Source organism: Anabrus simplex, chromosome 6 (assembly GCF_040414725.1).
Source record: "Anabrus simplex isolate iqAnaSimp1 chromosome 6, ASM4041472v1, whole genome shotgun sequence".
Taxonomy (NCBI): domain Eukaryota; kingdom Metazoa; phylum Arthropoda; class Insecta; order Orthoptera; family Tettigoniidae; genus Anabrus; species Anabrus simplex.
In genome coordinates this window covers 350,220,308-350,237,936 of record NC_090270.1, presented here as the reverse complement: position 1 = coordinate 350,237,936, position 17,629 = coordinate 350,220,308, and the positions used below count along the sequence as shown (strand labels likewise).

At 39.2% G+C, this 17,629-nt stretch overlaps 1 protein-coding gene across 1 annotated transcript in view; it reads left to right on the top strand.

The window, feature by feature from the left end:
• The window catches only part of LOC137501265 (uncharacterized), a 92,226-nt gene extending 75,105 nt beyond the window's left edge, over positions 1–17,121 (top strand). The window contains exons 5-6 of the mRNA XM_068228180.1: positions 9,966–10,021; positions 17,052–17,121. Of these exons, the coding sequence (XP_068084281.1) occupies positions 9,966–10,021; positions 17,052–17,056 (61 nt within the window). The 3' untranslated portion in view covers positions 17,057–17,121. The remainder of the gene's footprint in view (positions 1–9,965; positions 10,022–17,051) is intronic.
• The last annotated feature ends 508 nt before the right edge of the window (positions 17,122–17,629 follow it).

The window sequence follows — 17,629 nt, the reverse complement described above, 5'->3', positions numbered from 1 at the left end:
ATTTAGAAATTAAATTTTTTGTTAAATAAATTAATGTAATAGCAGAATTAATTCAGACATTCAAGTTAAATATCGGCATTAGTTTCTGAACATTTTGAAAGGAATTTCATTATTATATTGGATACTCTATCTCAGTGCTGATGTGTACAGAAGTGAACAGTTTATTATTCGGTGCAAACAAACAGTGTGAACTTTAAGTTATTTAACTTCAGTTTACGTAGAAATTTACAGTGTGTTCTAGAAAATTCAAATTTAATGCTGTTTTATTAAAGTGGGAAGTAACCACCAATTCATTTTGCATGTGCATTCAAACATTACTTTCTGATGTTAAACAAAGAATCTTGTTGTAAGTAAAGATAGAATGAATGATATAATTGGTTTGTCACTACATACATGTGCAAACCATGTTTTCAATAAATATTCAGAAGGTCATTCTGGTTGGTGGGGCTTTAAAAGTGCACACTCATCTCATGTCACTAGTGAGTGATAATCCCGCTGCGAGACCTTCCAGAATCAACGACGTGAAAACATGGTGTTACGGTTTGTTGCTGCCAACGAGGGAACGTGGTGCCATGGTTTGTTGCTGCTGATGAGGGAACATGGTGCCATGGCCTTTTTCAGCCAGCAAGGGAACGTGGTGCCACGGTTTCTTGCTACCAACGAGGGAACGTGGTGCCACGGTTTGTTGCTGCCAGTGAGGGAACGTGGTGCCACGGTTTGTTGCTGCCAACGAGGGAACGTGGTGGTACGGTTTGTTGCTGCCAACGAGGGAACGTGGTGCTACGGTTTGTAGCTGTCAACAAGGGAACGTGGTGCTACGGTTTGTAGCTGTCAACAAGGGAACGTGGTGCTACGGTTTGTAGCTGTCGACGAGGGAACGTGGTGCCACGGTTTGTTGCTGCCAACGAGGGAACGTGGTGCTACGGTTTGTTGCTGTCGACGAGGGAACGTGATGCTACGGTTTGTTGCTGTCGACGAGGGAACGTGGTGCTACGGTTTGTAGCTGTCGACGAGGGAATGTGGTGCTTCGGTTTGTTGCTGCCAACGAGGGAACGTGGTGCTACGGTTTGTAGCTGTCGACGAGGGAACGTGGTGCGACGGTTTGTTGCTGTCGGCGAGGGAACGTGGTGCCACGGTTTGTTGCTGTCGACGAGGGAACGTGGTGCTACGGTTTGTTGCTGTCAACGAGGGAACGTGGTGCTACGGTTTGTTGCTGTCAACGACAACATGGTGCCATGGTCTGTTGCTGCTGACCAGGGAATGTGATGCCATAGTAGGCATAGTCTGGAGGATTGCATAAGAAGATGACATCACAAAGACAGTCAGAGTTGTAAGGTGATATCCTTTGATTTTTACTGAATAAATTCAGTTTCTAAGAAAGATTTAATTAATTAAGTTAGAACCTCTCACTGTACCTCACTCCAACATACGCTGTAGTAATACCAATAATACGCTCTGCCGCAATAAACTCGATGGTAAGAAATTCACAAAATAAGATGGGCATTTCCTGATACAACATCTATAAATCTATTCTACTTATTAAGTACAACAAAATATGGTCTATAAGTAACAATCAGGTTGACTGTTACAACACAAGAATTACAAATAATCAACACATGAGTTCCCACTGCACTAAAAAAGATGGACCATATCCCATATGTGAAGGGTATGTTACAAACTGCCTAATGTTTCAAGAGTGGCTTAATAAATGAGAATGTGTGGTTTCCATTTGTACAAAAATTAGAATATATGTTTTTTGTTGTATGTAGCTTGACATTGTCTGACAACTGTAAATTTCTATAGACAATAAATTAAAGCTGAATTGAATTGTGCCCAAGTTGACGCATAAGAGTTCACCAGTTAACCAAGGTTTTAAATAAGGATGACGGTAGATGGATATCACCTGACAGTTCATAAGTTACACCACTACATCAGTCACTACTGATCTGCATTTAGGGCAGTCGCCCAGGTGGCAGATTCACTGTCTGTTGTTTTCCTAGCCTTATCATAAATTATTTCAAAGAAATTGGAAATTTATTGAACATCTCCCTTGGTAAGTTATTCCAATCACTAACTCCCCTTCCTAAAAATGAATATTTGCCCCAATTTGTCCTCTTGAATTCCAACTTTATTCCTTCATACTTGTAAAGACACCACTCAAACTTATTCATCTACTCATGTCACTCCACGCCGCATCTCCACCAACACCTCGGAACATACCACTTAGTCCAGCAGCTCGTCTCTTTTCTCCCATGTTTTCCCAGCCCAAACTTCCCAACATTTTCGTAAGGCTACTCTTTTGTCGGAAATCACCCAGAACAAATCGAGCTGCTTTTCTTTGGAATTTTTCCAGTTCTTGAATCAGGTAATCCTGGTGAGGGTCCCATACACTGGAACCATACTCTAGTTGGGGTCTCAACAGAGACTTAATATACCCTCTCCTTTACATCCTTATTTTTTTAAACTATAACCTTTTTCCAGTCATTGAGGGGTCAGGGATGGATCAAATGTAGCCCATCGTGTGGCGAGGATAGTAAATGTGCCGGCTGCCGAAGCCTGTCGTACTCCTCTGGGGCAGTGATTAATGACTGACAGATGAAAGGAAATTATAGTGGAGAGTGTTGCTGGAATGAAAGATGCAGGGAAAGCTGGAGTAACCGGAAAAAAAACCTGTCATGCCTCCACTTTGTCCAGCACAAATCTCACATGGAGTGACCAGGATTGAAACAACGGAAGCCAGCGGTGAGAGACTAACCCACTCCCGCTTGAGCCACGGAGGCTTTACTCTTTACATCCTGTGCCCTTTATTTACAATCCCATTTATGTGATTACCCCAATGAAGATCTTTCCTTATATTAACATCTAGTTACTTACAAAGATCCCCAAAAGGAACTTTCACTCCATCAATGCAGTAATAAAACTGAGAGGAGTTTTCCTATTTGTGAAACTCACAACCTGACTTTTAACCCCGTTTATCATCATACCGTTGCCTACTGTCCATTTCACAACATTATTGAGGTCATTTTACAGTTGCTCACATTCTTGTAACTTGTTTATTACTCTATACAGAATAACATCACATGAAAAAAGCCTTATCTCTGATTCCATTTCTTTACTCGTATCATTTATAAATATATATATATATATTTTTTTGCTAGTGGCTTCCCATTTTTCATTAATGATTCCTGGAATATCCTTCTAGGAACCTGTTTCTACCTGAAAGTACCTATATAGACCCCTCCAATTTTCACTAAAACTTGTATGACTGCCAATTACTCTATGCTTACCATCATGTTATCCTTAGCTGACTCCTTTGCTAGATTCGGTTTCCTAGTATGTTTCTTCAATTTCTTCTTACTTCTACAGCCATTTCTAATTCTATTTCTTTTTGCAATCTGCAACTCGTTTACTTCTCTGTTGTGATATAGTGGGTCTTTACCTTTGCTTACCACCTTTTAATGTACAAATCTGTTTTCACATTCCTCAACAATTGCTGTAAACCCATCTCAGGTTCTGTTTACATTTTTATTTACTTTAAATAAGAATGCCACCTGATAGTTTACTTCATTATTCCTGGAATGATTACAGTAAAATGAAAATGTTAAGGGTCCACCTTTTGAATACAATGAATATGTATTGATGTGAGTATATATCACATTGATTCATTGGCTGATGATGATGCGCAATGAGCGTCGAAACTAGTACTAATCTTCTTTAAACAATATGTGATATATATATAGTCACATCAATAAATATTCATTGTATTGAAAAGGTGGACGCTTAACATTTTCATTTTACTGTAATCCCAGTTCAATATGGAACAGACTGAAGTTTCTAAGATCTCGTTCACGTTCTGCATGCAGGTACCAACGTGAGATGTGCTTTGCTTTGCACTGTAATATATGTCCTATTTCGAGAGATGCGATATTTATCAATACTGAATAAATTTTACTTTTCCACATAGTCTCCATAGCAATTGTATTAATTAATAGAGTATCTTCAATAGCTCATTCATACTAGAATCAGCCACTTGTTCTTGTCGCCACTCCTTTCCACTTTCCAGTCCTTAGCTTTATTTCAAATGATCTCAGGGGTACCCTTCCCTATCTGATATTCCATACCTTTGAGGTGCCTCTTGAAAGTCATTGGATTTATAGAAGATTAAATAATTCTTTTGTGGATGCATTATATCACACATTTCTTCCCAGTTCATCTAATCAGCCCGATCAGTCAACAGAAGTGTATGCTATATCTGTGGATCTAGGGAAAACAACAGAACCCAACTGGAATACACTGAAATATTCTGCTTATCAGCAGACTCAAGGGAAAGACTGTGATGTGATACACTGAATGGCATAAGAGATTTCACAACTGATTCTTTTAATGTAGTTTGTACTTTCCCTCCAAAGTGCCTTTCTTCCACACTAGTTTTTTTTTTTTAATCCAAGTGCCTTTTTTATGAACTAGAGTGATTTTTCTACTTTTGTTCTAGTCATATCATTACTTTATATCGTACCTACTAGTACCATATTTTCTTCAAGAAAAAATCAAAGGAAGAGATAAGTACATTGATTCTAACTTCTTTTTTCCTTTTATGTATGTTTTCTCTGAATACCTATTTGTTCTTTGGGTGAGGTATCGAAGAAAAAATATGAAATTGAGGGACTAAAAATGTGTTGTTGTTTTAGTTATGTTAAATAAGAAAAATGTCCTTGTGAAGGCTTTTTTCAGGTTTGTATTCCTACTTGTTTTGAAAGACAGCTGAAATGGAGAAAAATTACATTAAGAAAACATGGGTACCCAAATTGCTCTCCACACGAATATGATACCAGGCCGAAAAAGTGGATGAAGTTTAAGAGATGACTGAACCTTACCTTAAGTGAGGTTCTATTCCCAGCTTGGTTAGACAGTTCTTGGTGTCCTGCATATGGTTTATATAATTTTCATTGGAGATTTTGTGTAAGATTGGCACTAGGTATGTTCAAAACATGGTGTTCATAATAAGAGTGCTTGTTGTCAGTTGTAAATGGACAAGTCAATGCACATCACTAGACTGTACAGTGTTCCCAGCCTTTGCATTCAGTTTCATGGTCATCTGAATCAATTTCATTAACATGTTGGGTGCCATCCCGAATTTCACAGGATTGCCGTCTAGTGCCGTGAGCTAATAACATCGAGTTACTCCCTGGTGCCAAAACGTTCACAGGCTTAACCAAGCAAATGATCGCTGAGATGAGGATGTATTCATCATATATTAGGTCAACTTCTTATGTGTATTAGGTAAAATATTGCGACCCCATATGGGGTCGTATTGGTCATTACGAACTGTACACGTGCCCCCATATGGGGTCGTATTGGTCATCACAAACTGTACACGTGACCCCATATGGGGTCGCACTTATACATTAGTTACTGTCCCGATGCTCAGGCTTACTTACCTTTTCCTTTTCAGGGACGCGTTATATGCTGCTGATTATGAGAGACGTGTTAGCTTGTTCATACTGGAGCCATAAAAAAGTACGATCCCTGATTTTAGGTCAGGAAATGTTTGTAAATGACGATCTTCCGATTTTAGGTTAGGAAATTTTCATATAAGATGTTGTTATATAAAGTAGTGAAAATCATGTAAATTTGGTAAATTAGGATGGAACAGAACAGTATTATAAGAAGAATTAGTAGTTACTGAATAAGAATAGGATTTTATTTGTATAACATTTTAATTTGAGTGAGAGAACCTAGCAGCGATAATTGTGCAATATGGGAAACCAGCGACTACATCGTTCAATCAATCAATCAATCAATACTGATCTGCATTTAGGGCAGTCGCCCAGGTGGCAGATTCCCTATTTGTTGTTTTCCTAGCCTTTTCCTAAATGATTTCAAAGAAATTGGAAATTTATTGAACATCTCTCTTGGTAAGTTATTCCAATCCCTAACTCCCCTTCCTATACATGAATATTTGCCCCAGTTTGTCCTCTTGAATTCCAACTTTATCTTCATATTGTGATCTTTCCTACTTTTATAAACGCCATTCAAACTTATTCGTCTACTAATGTCATTCCACGCCATCTCTCCGCTGACAGCCCGGAACATACCACTTAGTCGAGCAGCTCTTCTTCTTTCTCTCAGTTCTTCCCAACCCAAACATTGCAACATTTTTGTAACGCTACTCTTTTGTCGGAAATCGCCCAGAACAAATCGAGCTGCTTTTCTTTGGATTTTTTCCAGTTCTTGAATCAGGTAATCCTGGTGAGGGTCCCATACACTGGAACCATACTCTAGTTGGGGTCTTACCAGAGACTTATATGCCGGTCATAATTGTTGCAACCGCTGACTTGAAAACCCAGAATACAATGGGGATGTGTATGCTGAAGACTGTAATTCATCAGTATCGATGAACGTGAGAGATTGCTATTTGCTCTGTCCTCGGTTTAAAATCACTGTAACTATATACTTCGTCTACATCATCATTGTCCAACTTGTTCAATATATCGTCCAGACTATCTGCAGTAAGTCCTTTACTGCTTGATTTACTCGTAATGACTTAAAAAAGAGAAGGAAACTCAGCACTGCACACTTACATAAACAATCCGTGCGCGAGGTAGACAATGACTTTGTAACACTACAAAACATTCTTGATGTACCGGTACCCATATGGGGTCGCCCCAAAACAAAAATTGAGGAATGGAAGATGGACTATGCACGTACTTAAATAGATGACCACCAGATGGCAGGAAGAGAACTTATACAGCTTCAAATCACATACTTACTGCGCACCCAAATGGGTTCACACTGTTCTCAATTTCGAACGAACGTACAACCCTATATGAGGATGCGAAGTTCAAAAACTTGATTACTCTTACGTACCCATTTGGGGTCGCTTGGCACTCAACGTATTAATTGATCCATTAGGTTTATTTTAACTTGAGCACCTCCTGCTGGTAATAAATTTCATGTGTTGTGGCCTGTAATGTCAGCAACATACACGTAGACTGTGTCAAAGAGCTCACACAGGTTTATTTTAAGTTGAGCACCTCCTGCTGGTAATAAATTTCATGTGTTGTGGCCTGTAATGTCAGCAACATACACGTAGACTGTGTCAAAGAGCTCAGACAGGTTTATTTTAACTTGAGCACCTCCTGCTGGTAATAAATTTCATGTGTCGTGGCCTGTAATGTCAGCAACATACCCGTAGACTGTGTCAAAGAGTTCACACAGGTTTATTTTAACTTGAGCACCTCCTGCTGGTAACAAATTTCATGTGTTGTGGCCTGTAATGTCAGCAACATACACGTAGACTGTGTCAAAGAGCTCACACAGGTTTATTTTAACTTGAGCACCTCCTGCTGGTAATAAATTTCATGTGTTGTGGCCTGTAATGTCAGCAACATACACGTAGACTGTGTCAAAGAGCTCACACAGGTTTATTTTAACTTGAGCACCTCCTGCTGGTAATAAATTTCATGTGTTGTGGCCTGTAATGTCAGCAACATACACGTAGACTGTGTCAAAGAGCTCACACAGGTTTATTTTAACTTGAGCACCTCCTGCTGGTAATAAATTTCACGTGTTGTGGCCTGTAATGTCAGCAACATACACGTAGACTGTGTCAAAGTGCTCACACAGGTTTATTTTAACTTGAGCACCTCCTGCTGGTAATAAATTTCATGTGTTGTGGCCTGTAATGTCAGTAACATACACGTAGACTGTGTCAAAGAGCTCACACAGGTTTATTTTAACTTGAGCACCTCCTGCTGGTAATAAATTTCATGTGTTGTGGCCTGTAATGTCAGCAACATACACGTAGACTGTGTCAAAGTGCTCACACAGGTTTATTTTAACTTGAGCACCTCCTGCTGGTAATAAATTTCATGTGTTGTGGCCTGTAATGTCAGCAACATACACGTAGACTGTGTCAAAGTGCTCACACAGGTTTATTTTAACTTGAGCACCTCCTGCTGGTAATAAATTTCACGTGTTGTGGCCTGTAATGTCAGCAACATACACGTAGACTGTGTCAAAGTGCTCACACAGGTTTATTTTAACTTGAGCACCTCCTGCTGGTAATAAATTTCATGTGTTGTGGCCTGTAATGTCAGCAACATACACGTAGACTGTGTAAAAGAGCTCACACAGGTTTATTTTAACTTGAGCACCTCCTGCTGGTAATAAATTTCATGTGTTGTGGCCTGTAATGTCAGCAACATACACGTAGACTGTGTCAAAGTGCTCACACAGGTTTCCAGAATTGAACATATGTCTATGTTATGTCACGTCAGCTCTTGTTGACGATGCTGAGTTTCCCAACCTGTAGCAAGGCTCTTGCAATCCATGTTCGAAAGCTTTCTTGTTTGTAAAATTTGTCTGTATTTGTCACTTAGTCATTGTGATATTCCCTCCATCTCTCACCACTGACTCTCCATCAGGCTAATGAGCGTGACTGCTGCCACTGGTCAGTAATTTGATATCATTGTAACTTCTGTGGATATACTTGTAGGGAAAATGATCAGGTGGTTTCCCTTGCCTTTCTGCTAATGGTTTTTATTGACTTACTCACCTTCAAGTGATTGTCTCTGTACTAAAGAGTGCCACCCATCTGACCATACTAAAAGTTTGCCGCAACCCTGGCCAAGAACATTTACAGCTATTTCTGACATGGAGAGCAGATGCTACAGTGGTATTTCCTCCGTGGAAGAAAACATCATCATTCATGATGAAATTAGTCCAACTCTAGCTGTTGGTCCCCTATTAGAATCAAGTTGTTCCCCATCATTTGACACTCAGCGATGATTAGGTGCATGTACAGTCTACTCTCGCAGTGGCTATATTTTCGTTTACTCCATAAATGCTACTCTATAGAGACTAATTCCCAGCTACCAGAAGTATTGAAAGATGTCTTTCTAGCAGTAAAAGTGTTCTCTCATCAGTCTGCATGAAATGGGTTTTAGTTATGTCATGTCTGTCTGTTAGGTCATCAGCCCAGAGGCTGGTTGGATCCTCAAATAGCACCACTAAAGGTTATGCGGTTATAAGGAAACCCCAAAAACCAATGACAGCACCAAAATGAGGCGTACTAGGCAAGATGAGGAGTGAGGTAGTTTGCCATTGCTTTCCTCACTGGGTCAGAAAGTACTATTGCAGCACAACTAACCCTATGAGCAGCACCTTTCATAACACTCAGACGCACTAGTCGTGCTCTGAATGTCATTACTCAGCACTACCCATACCCCAGCAGCTTCCATATTGTCACAGCCATGGATGTTGATTGGAACTTCGGTGGAAGCTACACTTTACTTTGGCCTGTGCCAAGAGATGGATGCAAAAGTACTGTATCCATCAAGAAATGACAGCAGGCAGAGTTATGTCATATCAGTGATAAAATAAAAATATCATGAAATCATTATAAAATAATCATATTGCAGGAAATAAGACAGAGTTCAAAAGTATTTCCTCAAAGCAACCTTGAGGTATATTTAGCAGAATTATTAGTGACAGGATTATCTCCTCCTGAAGTAATCAGTCTGCAACCCTCCCATCACCTGCTGAATATGCTGGATAGTGTGTCTACTCTTCCCTTCATTCCTTCTAATATCAGTTTAATCACCTGACATATGTCCTATTAATTTTATCCTTCTAGTTTTTATGTTGCCACCAAATTGCATCATTTTCCTCTGCCTTCTTATACAATTTTTCATTTATTATCCTACCTTTTTAACCTTTTACTCTAGCCCACTGTTCAATTGTGTTTAATCTCTTCTTTTCTCTTTTCCTACTGTCCAGGTTTCATGCCTATATAGGCCAACACTCTACACATACGTTTTTTGCAGTATTTTCCTTGTAATCCAAGTGATTTTATTTGTGGTAAAAATTCACCTTTTCTTTGGTTGATACTGCTTCTTATTTTGTTATTACTTCAGAATGTGGTTAAGTAAATAATGTATATTAACTCAGAATCTTGTTTCCAGTATCGAGCCAGATAAAGCTGCTGAGACAAGGAAGGCATTCATTTGTTCCATATGTGGTAAGGAATGTAGTTTCTTTTCAAGCTTGAAAATACATGAATCATTACACTCAGGATTCAAACGTCATAAATGTAACATATGCGATGAATCTTACAGCAACGAAACTGATTTAAATAATCATAAATTAAGCCATTCTGATGAAAAACCATACAAATGTATTGTATGCGAAAAAACCTTCACAGAAAAGTACTGCATGGAACAACACCTAAATCTTCACAATGAGAATAGTATTCGGTGCCAGACATGTGGAAGGACATTCAGGTATAAGGCTAATTTGAATCGTCACTTAAAACATCACTTTGAAGATCATCTTTACCACTGCGACACGTGTGGAAAGAGCTTCAGAGATAATTGGCAACTAACGAGGCATTATCTCATACACTCTGCTGATCGGCGTCATTCTTGTATTGTGTGTGCAAGATCATTTATGTGTAAGCCAGAATTATTGAACCATCTTGCTACCCATTCCGAAGTTAAAAAATTTTCTTGTTCTGCATGTAAGAAGACTTTTACGAGGAATTACGAATTCAAGATACATATGCTAAGACATTCTGGTGAACGTCCACACTCCTGTACTATTTGTGGCAAGTCCTTTATTCGTCGCTCACATTTAAACACCCATCTCGCTCTTCACGCTGAGCAGAAACCCTACAACTGTGCGCTTTGTCCGAGAACATTCACGCAGAAAGCACATTTGAAATTGCATGTTCTGGTTCACGCAAAGAAGGGACTTTGTTAATTTCCAGTTCTAATGTTGTTGCACTTCATTTCGAAAGGTGTATGATCTCTGTATGCCTTAAGACTCATTTATTATCAGTTTGAGATGCTCCTGCTTCTCAGTCTGTATATCTTCTATTTCACATATATTTATGTTCGGCATTCAGCCCAAGAAGAGAGAAAATACACCTGATTGAAACGATAAGGAACAGGAAATTATCCTGGCTGGGTCACATACTACGTAGAAATTGTCTTCAACAGAGGAGATGGAGGGAATAATAGATGGAAGAAACTGGAAAAGGAAGAAGGTTTAGAATGTTAGCAGATGAGCATCACGGAGGCTGTCGATTTGATACCTGTCGCGAGACAGATTCACAGAAGAAGAGATTCAGCTTGAATGCTGGTTTGATCCTCCACAGCTCCACCAAAAGCTATCATAAGTAGGCCAGACATACTAGGGAAATGAGGAGTGAGGTAGTTTCCCGTTGCTTTCCTCACCATGTCAGATGTTGCTCTTGCACACCTGCCTGCCAAGCCCACTGAAATGTATGCACCAACCCACCCTATGTGCAATATTTTCATACCATTCATAACAGGGACTGGTTGCATAAGGAATGGTATTACTAGCATCCCTCATACCTCGGTCGCCTTCATATTTTCAAAGCCAAGGATGAGACTGAGACAGATAAATGAAAGTAACAAATTGCTGTAGCCCATACCAGAAGACAGTGCTCTGTATACACTACATCTTGCCAGCAAGGGCATCTATTTAACAAATGTTTAATTAATGTTACATAATATCTTTCTGTACTGCCAATCTTACACTTGATAGGAATAGAACCAGCTTTTGATAGTTTATCATACCATCACAAGAATGGAAATAGTGTTCCATCACGTACCTTTGGCTTTTCTACCTCCTTGATTTTTAAATCTAGGTTGGTTTAGTCAGGTATATATTACAGATAACTGAAAAAGGCCAACTTCAAAGAGTTTGTTGTTTGCTCCGATTGGCAGTTTATTAAATTTGAATACTTTCCACCTCATTGTCCCTCTGTGTACTAGGGTCTACTACCTTATAATTTATCAGCTTTTATTGTCGTGATCTCTTCATTTGCATTTTTCTCTGTGTTATCTCTGCTGTTTGGTAATGTTGCGTCTGGAGTTACCAAATGGGGGCATTTTTGACAAGATGTATAAGAGGAAGTCTTATTACTTATGTAATATTCCTTTTTTTCTTACTTTATCAGGAGAAAGTGGGTGGTATTCAGTGTTAGCTGTGATCATTAACAGGGGAAGCCTGGTGATAGATGCACTTACAAGATATTTCTTCCCATAAGGAAGTATTGCTTTACTGCATCCCCTTTATGTGGATTGCTCGTATTGGTTTTATATAAATAATGGCACTTGGAATGGGTGTCAGTGATAATGGATAATATTCATATAATATCTTCAAATTTAGGGGAATAGCTATAGAGGTACTTTGTTGTTTAAACATTTGTAGTTTCAAATCTGCATATGGGAAGTAAATGGCATCTTACACAGTTCCTGGTTTAGTGAGCAGTTTGTTGGAGAGGATACCTTCAGCCTTCTTTGCCAGACTTCTTCTGTATATATGAAATTGTTGCAAATCTGTTCTCAAACTTTGAACTTAAATTATAATGTTAGGAATAAATGATGGCCTTGGTGGAAAGTTGATCAAGTATTAAGACAATTTGTAGGGAAAAAGAAACCTGCAACCTGTTTTCCAGTCATTGACCCAGTCAGGGATTGAATGAATGAAGCCCCCATCTTGCGGCGAGGATAGGAACTGTGCCGGCTGCCAAACCATGTCGCACCCCTCTGGGGTAATGATTAAGGAGAGACAGATGAAATGAAATGAATTGGAGAGTGTTGCTGGAGTGAAACGTGACAGAGAAAACCAGAGTACCCAGAGAAAAACCTGTCCCCCCTGCTTTGTCCAGCACAAATCTCGCATGGAGTGACCGGGATTTGAACCGTGGAACCCAGCAATGAGAGGCTGACGCCTGAGCTATGGAGGCTTCATAATTTGGAGACATTAGAATAAAAATTGTGTACATAAATTTTTCACATTCTAAAGTATAGGCACTCTGGGTATAATGAGGACAGTTATTTATTTCCATTGCAGTCTAGTCAGCAGCTGTTGTATCCATTACACTATCAAAATGCAGCCCGAAAGTAATGCATTCCCAGAGAATATTAATCTGCTCTAATATTTGACTTACTGAAAGTTAGAATAATGTCATATTCTATCCTTGAAGTGATACTCTTCAACCATAACTTGCCTACCAGCAGTGGTCATCCTCAGGTGACATTTCAAAATAAAGTATCTACTAAGGTTTACTCTAGACTAAGAATTCTTACAACAATTGAAATCTTTTCCTGTACCTGGATATTTGTTCTTATTTCCTAAATCTCCATTAAATGGGTTGTAGTTACATCATTGCAGTGGTAAAATACAAATAATATAAAATGTAGTAATTCTAAAATAATATTATTAAGAACATGATACTGAATACAAAGCAGCCTTGCGGTATTTAGTATCATGTAAAAGAATTTCGTATAGCAAGTTGATACATGAATCTTCAATCAATGGCTAAAATCTACCCATAAACTGAGTAATTATCTGGAAAAGTGAATAAATAGTCTGTACTGCTGATTAGGTTAGTGCAAGAAATGTAAGAATTTGATTTTCATACTTAAACAGGTCACTTGTTAAAATCGTTTAACCTACAAGTAAGAGATATTTTTAAGACTAGTAAAAAAAATGATCTGTGGAGTAATTTTATCACATGTAGGTAGTGTGTTCAAGATTTTTAATGCACTGTTCTTATCAGTATCTTTACGGAGAGTGAGATTCTTGTCCTCCTATTTGTTGTTCAAATAAACTATGAAGCTCAAGTAAGTAATGTAAGTAATGAATGTGTAGCAATAAATATTATCTTCCATTTCTAAGGTCTGCATATACCTAGGTTCCATGGCAATAAAAGTGTTGGTCAGCTCAGCCTAGTATTAATGCCAGATCACTTGTCTTTCAAATTAATGCCATAGATGCTGCACACATGAATTGTAATGCTGAACATAGCACAAACACTCGACCCGAGCAGGAATCAAACCCTAACACCATGGAGCCAGACAGTAGCATGTTCTATTAGCCTGAGAGGAACACTGATCATTGTCCTGCATAACATCTAGATTATCATCCAATTAACTGTTTACTAACAACAGCTGTAGTTTGTTTATGTTTGAATACGTTAGAGCACATAGAAGAAAATTCCAACCAGTATAGACACTCAGATTGTGAGTTGAGAAACTGTCAAATAACCAGCAGATGGAAGATTTCAGGATAACAATGCCAGGTGTAAGACAGCAGATCTTTCTTTCAGGGAAGGGCAGTGAATTAAACGTGCAGTTACTGTTATCGGACTCAAGTCTGTGTACTGGTATTTGCACTCCTCCTACGCTGAGCTGACTGACTCAGATGGTACAATGCTGGTCTTTTGACCCTTAATTAGCAGGATCATCCCTGCTTCCTCAGTGATGGTAGACGTACAGTACGTCCAAAGGCCAGGTACTCCATCGAGGGAAGTCCCACCTCTCACTGCTTTGAAATGCCGAATATTATGTGACACGTCTGATAATGAACGCAAGATACAAGGGAGAGTCTCTGTGGGCGCAGAACCCCCGACAGTGTCTTTGTATTTACTAAATGGAGGTTAGCTCCTTTATCAACGAGACAAGTTGGTGGATAGTTATACAGCACATAAATTACCAACAGTTTCACTGAACAACCATGGGGGAATAAACAACCCCAAGAAACAAACGGAGATGGATCACAAAGAAAAAGAGGAGGTATATGGGTACCGGGCTAGAAGTAAAGGAAGCTGTGAATCGAGGAAAGGGAAATTGGTTTTAAATTAAATTAAAAGGCTTTACAAGTCATCAAAAGGCCCATGGCATACACAAAGGCCAATATCATGGACACAACTCCAGTTTTCTATAATAATGACACATATTTAACAGGGCAAAAGGGCAAATATAGGAAGGTTGAAAAGAACAAGACAATGTTTGGAAATGGTATCTATTGAAAGCAATGATTCACAAGGGTAAACACCTAGTCTGTAATGGCAATAGTACCCTTAAGATCCACATCCTATGAAAATTTGTAGAGTAAAAGATTTAGCAAATTTACGAGACTTCAACATCCTCAAAAATGGGGAAAATAAAGAATGGCCATTCTGTAAGGTACATTGTGAAGTCATTGATCATGAACAATGCAGGTTACACATTGCCACTGGTTTGAAGTTAGAAGAAACCATTTACCAATAGAGATTAATATTCTATACCTAATGAAGTAGAAGCGGTCTTGCAGATAATAATCGATAAGCGTGTTTACCGGTACATATAGTTGCAAAGTTAAAATTGGAAGAAACCAAGCTTTGAACAATAGAGGTAACACATCGTCATGAGTTTGAAGTAGATAAACCATTTACCTACTGTTTGCTTTATATCTCACTGACACAGATAGGTCTTATAGCGACGATGAGATAGGAAAGGCCTAGGAATGGGAAGGAACGGGCCGTGGCCTTAATTAAGGTACCGTACAGCCCTAGCATTTGCCTGGTGTGAAAACGGGAAACCACGGAAAACCATCTTCAGGGCTGCAGTCAGTGGAACTCGAGCCCACTATCTCCCGGATGCAAGCTCATAACCGCCCGCCTTGAAACCATTTAACAATAGAGACTGATATTCTACACCTAACAAAGTACCTTCAAGATGGCGTCAGCGAAGGATGTAAGTGAAGATAGCTCCCGGTTCTCTTGCGAAATAATCGGGAATAAGTGTGGTGTAAACAAGAAGCGAGTGAAGAATGTATCCAGTGTGAAAAGTGTTTAATTTGGTACCATTTTGAGTGTATACGTAAAGCTGGTTTCGCTAAAAATGAAGATACTTGGACTTGTGTTAGCTGTGGCGAGAGCAACTTGAATACCGGAAACAAACCTAGGCTTACAACGGTCAACGATTCGCTGGCGTCTCATTCCTTGGTGGGTGGAGGTAATGATAATGTACTTGTAATTCTCTCTTTATTGCAACAGGATTTACAAGCATTAAAAGCGGAGAATGAGATTTTAAAGGAAAAGGTACGTTTACTGGAATCGAAAGTACCGGTACGGTACCAGTAAACACTCAGAACACAGGTGGCTTCGAGGATTCTAGTGCGTGGTGTCAAGTTGCTTCAGATTCTAGGAGGAAAAGTGTACAGTTAAATAAGGACAACTTTGTAATTGACACCAAAAATAGATTTTCAGCCCTGAGGGAAGTAAGCGATACGCAAGGTATCCGTATAGGAAGCAGTCAAACGTATAGGGACCGTGCGCGCACGAGATTTTTAGTAGCTAGCGCCCCTAACGGAAACAGCTGCAGTCGTTTGCTGGGGCGCTCACAAGACCGTTGACAGTGCAGTTCATTGCAAACAGCGCAGTAAGCTTTGACTTGTGACTAAAATAAAGCCAGACAATAATGGCTTCGACAGTAGCAGCGACCGCTATAATTTATGTAGGGTTTCAGACAGTGCAACACTCAGATTATTTCCGAGAATCCACGCTAAAGAAAGGTGAAGATTTATATAGCAGTAACCATGTCTTTGACGTGAAGGAAAGGTTAGGGCAAGAAATATACGGCAAATGTTTAAGGGAAACGAGTATTAATCAGCCACCATACAATGTTGAAATTAAGATATTTACTATATTTTATTCCTACTTCGGGAAATTGTTAATTAATTATTTATTCACAATAACTTTAGTTATAAATTATTGAATCATTGCGCGGGGCCATTGCATACACTGAGTCCTGTAAGAGTTGTAATAATGAATTTAAAGTCGGATGCCTTTTCTGAAACACAATTCTTTCAACTGAAAATCGCACTTCAGTGACACTGGGGTTCAAACCACGGTCACTAAAGTCAGAGGCTAGCAGCTAAGCTAACATAGCGAAAGCAAGCCAGTTTTTCTCAGTTATTCTACTATTATAAAGGAGGTAGCGAGCGGCTTGCCTCAAGTTCCGGCGCCTGTGGTTCAAATCCCGGCAGCTTTTCAGTTTATAAATAATGAGTGAGGAAGGGCAACCGACCCGCAATTCATGGCGACAACTTCTTCTTGAGTGTACTTCCCCCGCGCAGGCGGGATAAGCTGTAAATGATGATGAGATGGTTCAAAGATTATAACAAAAATATTTAATTCCAAAAGGTGATGCAATTAATAATTGCTTATTGTAAGTACTTTTATTTATTTTCAGATTGACAGTAATAGGAGCATTGTTGACGGTGATTGTGGATGCAAAGCAGGTCAGTCGAAACGCTGTAAGCACATTGCTGCTTTGTGTTTCTTTATTAACTCCGAGAGGGACTCCTCCAAAACAACTATAGTACAACAATGGGAAAAACCGAAGTGTGCTCGTAAGAATCTATATTCTAAAGGAGTGAAGATAGCAGAACTGTTGAAACCATACGTCGACGCTTCAGAACAAACACAATCAACGGCTTTCAACAAAACTTACTTGTACCAACGAGTAAAACATATTGAGTGTGCCCACACTGATATGCTTAAAGCCGAATGTGAGAGTGAAAATTACGTGGTGGCAAGTTCCATTGTACAAAACGTTATAGATGATGCTGTAGAACGTAGCGAAATTGAGGATTTGATGAAGTGTCTGAAAGAAGTACAAAACCAGAATACCCATGCAGTCCATAGGTGCTATTTTGTTACGAAAATGTCCGCTGTTAGATTATCAATCAAACCCGTGAATTATCTCGATTTCTTGCCTCAAGATGTGCAAATATTTTATATCGCAAATGTTAGTTACAACAGAACAGA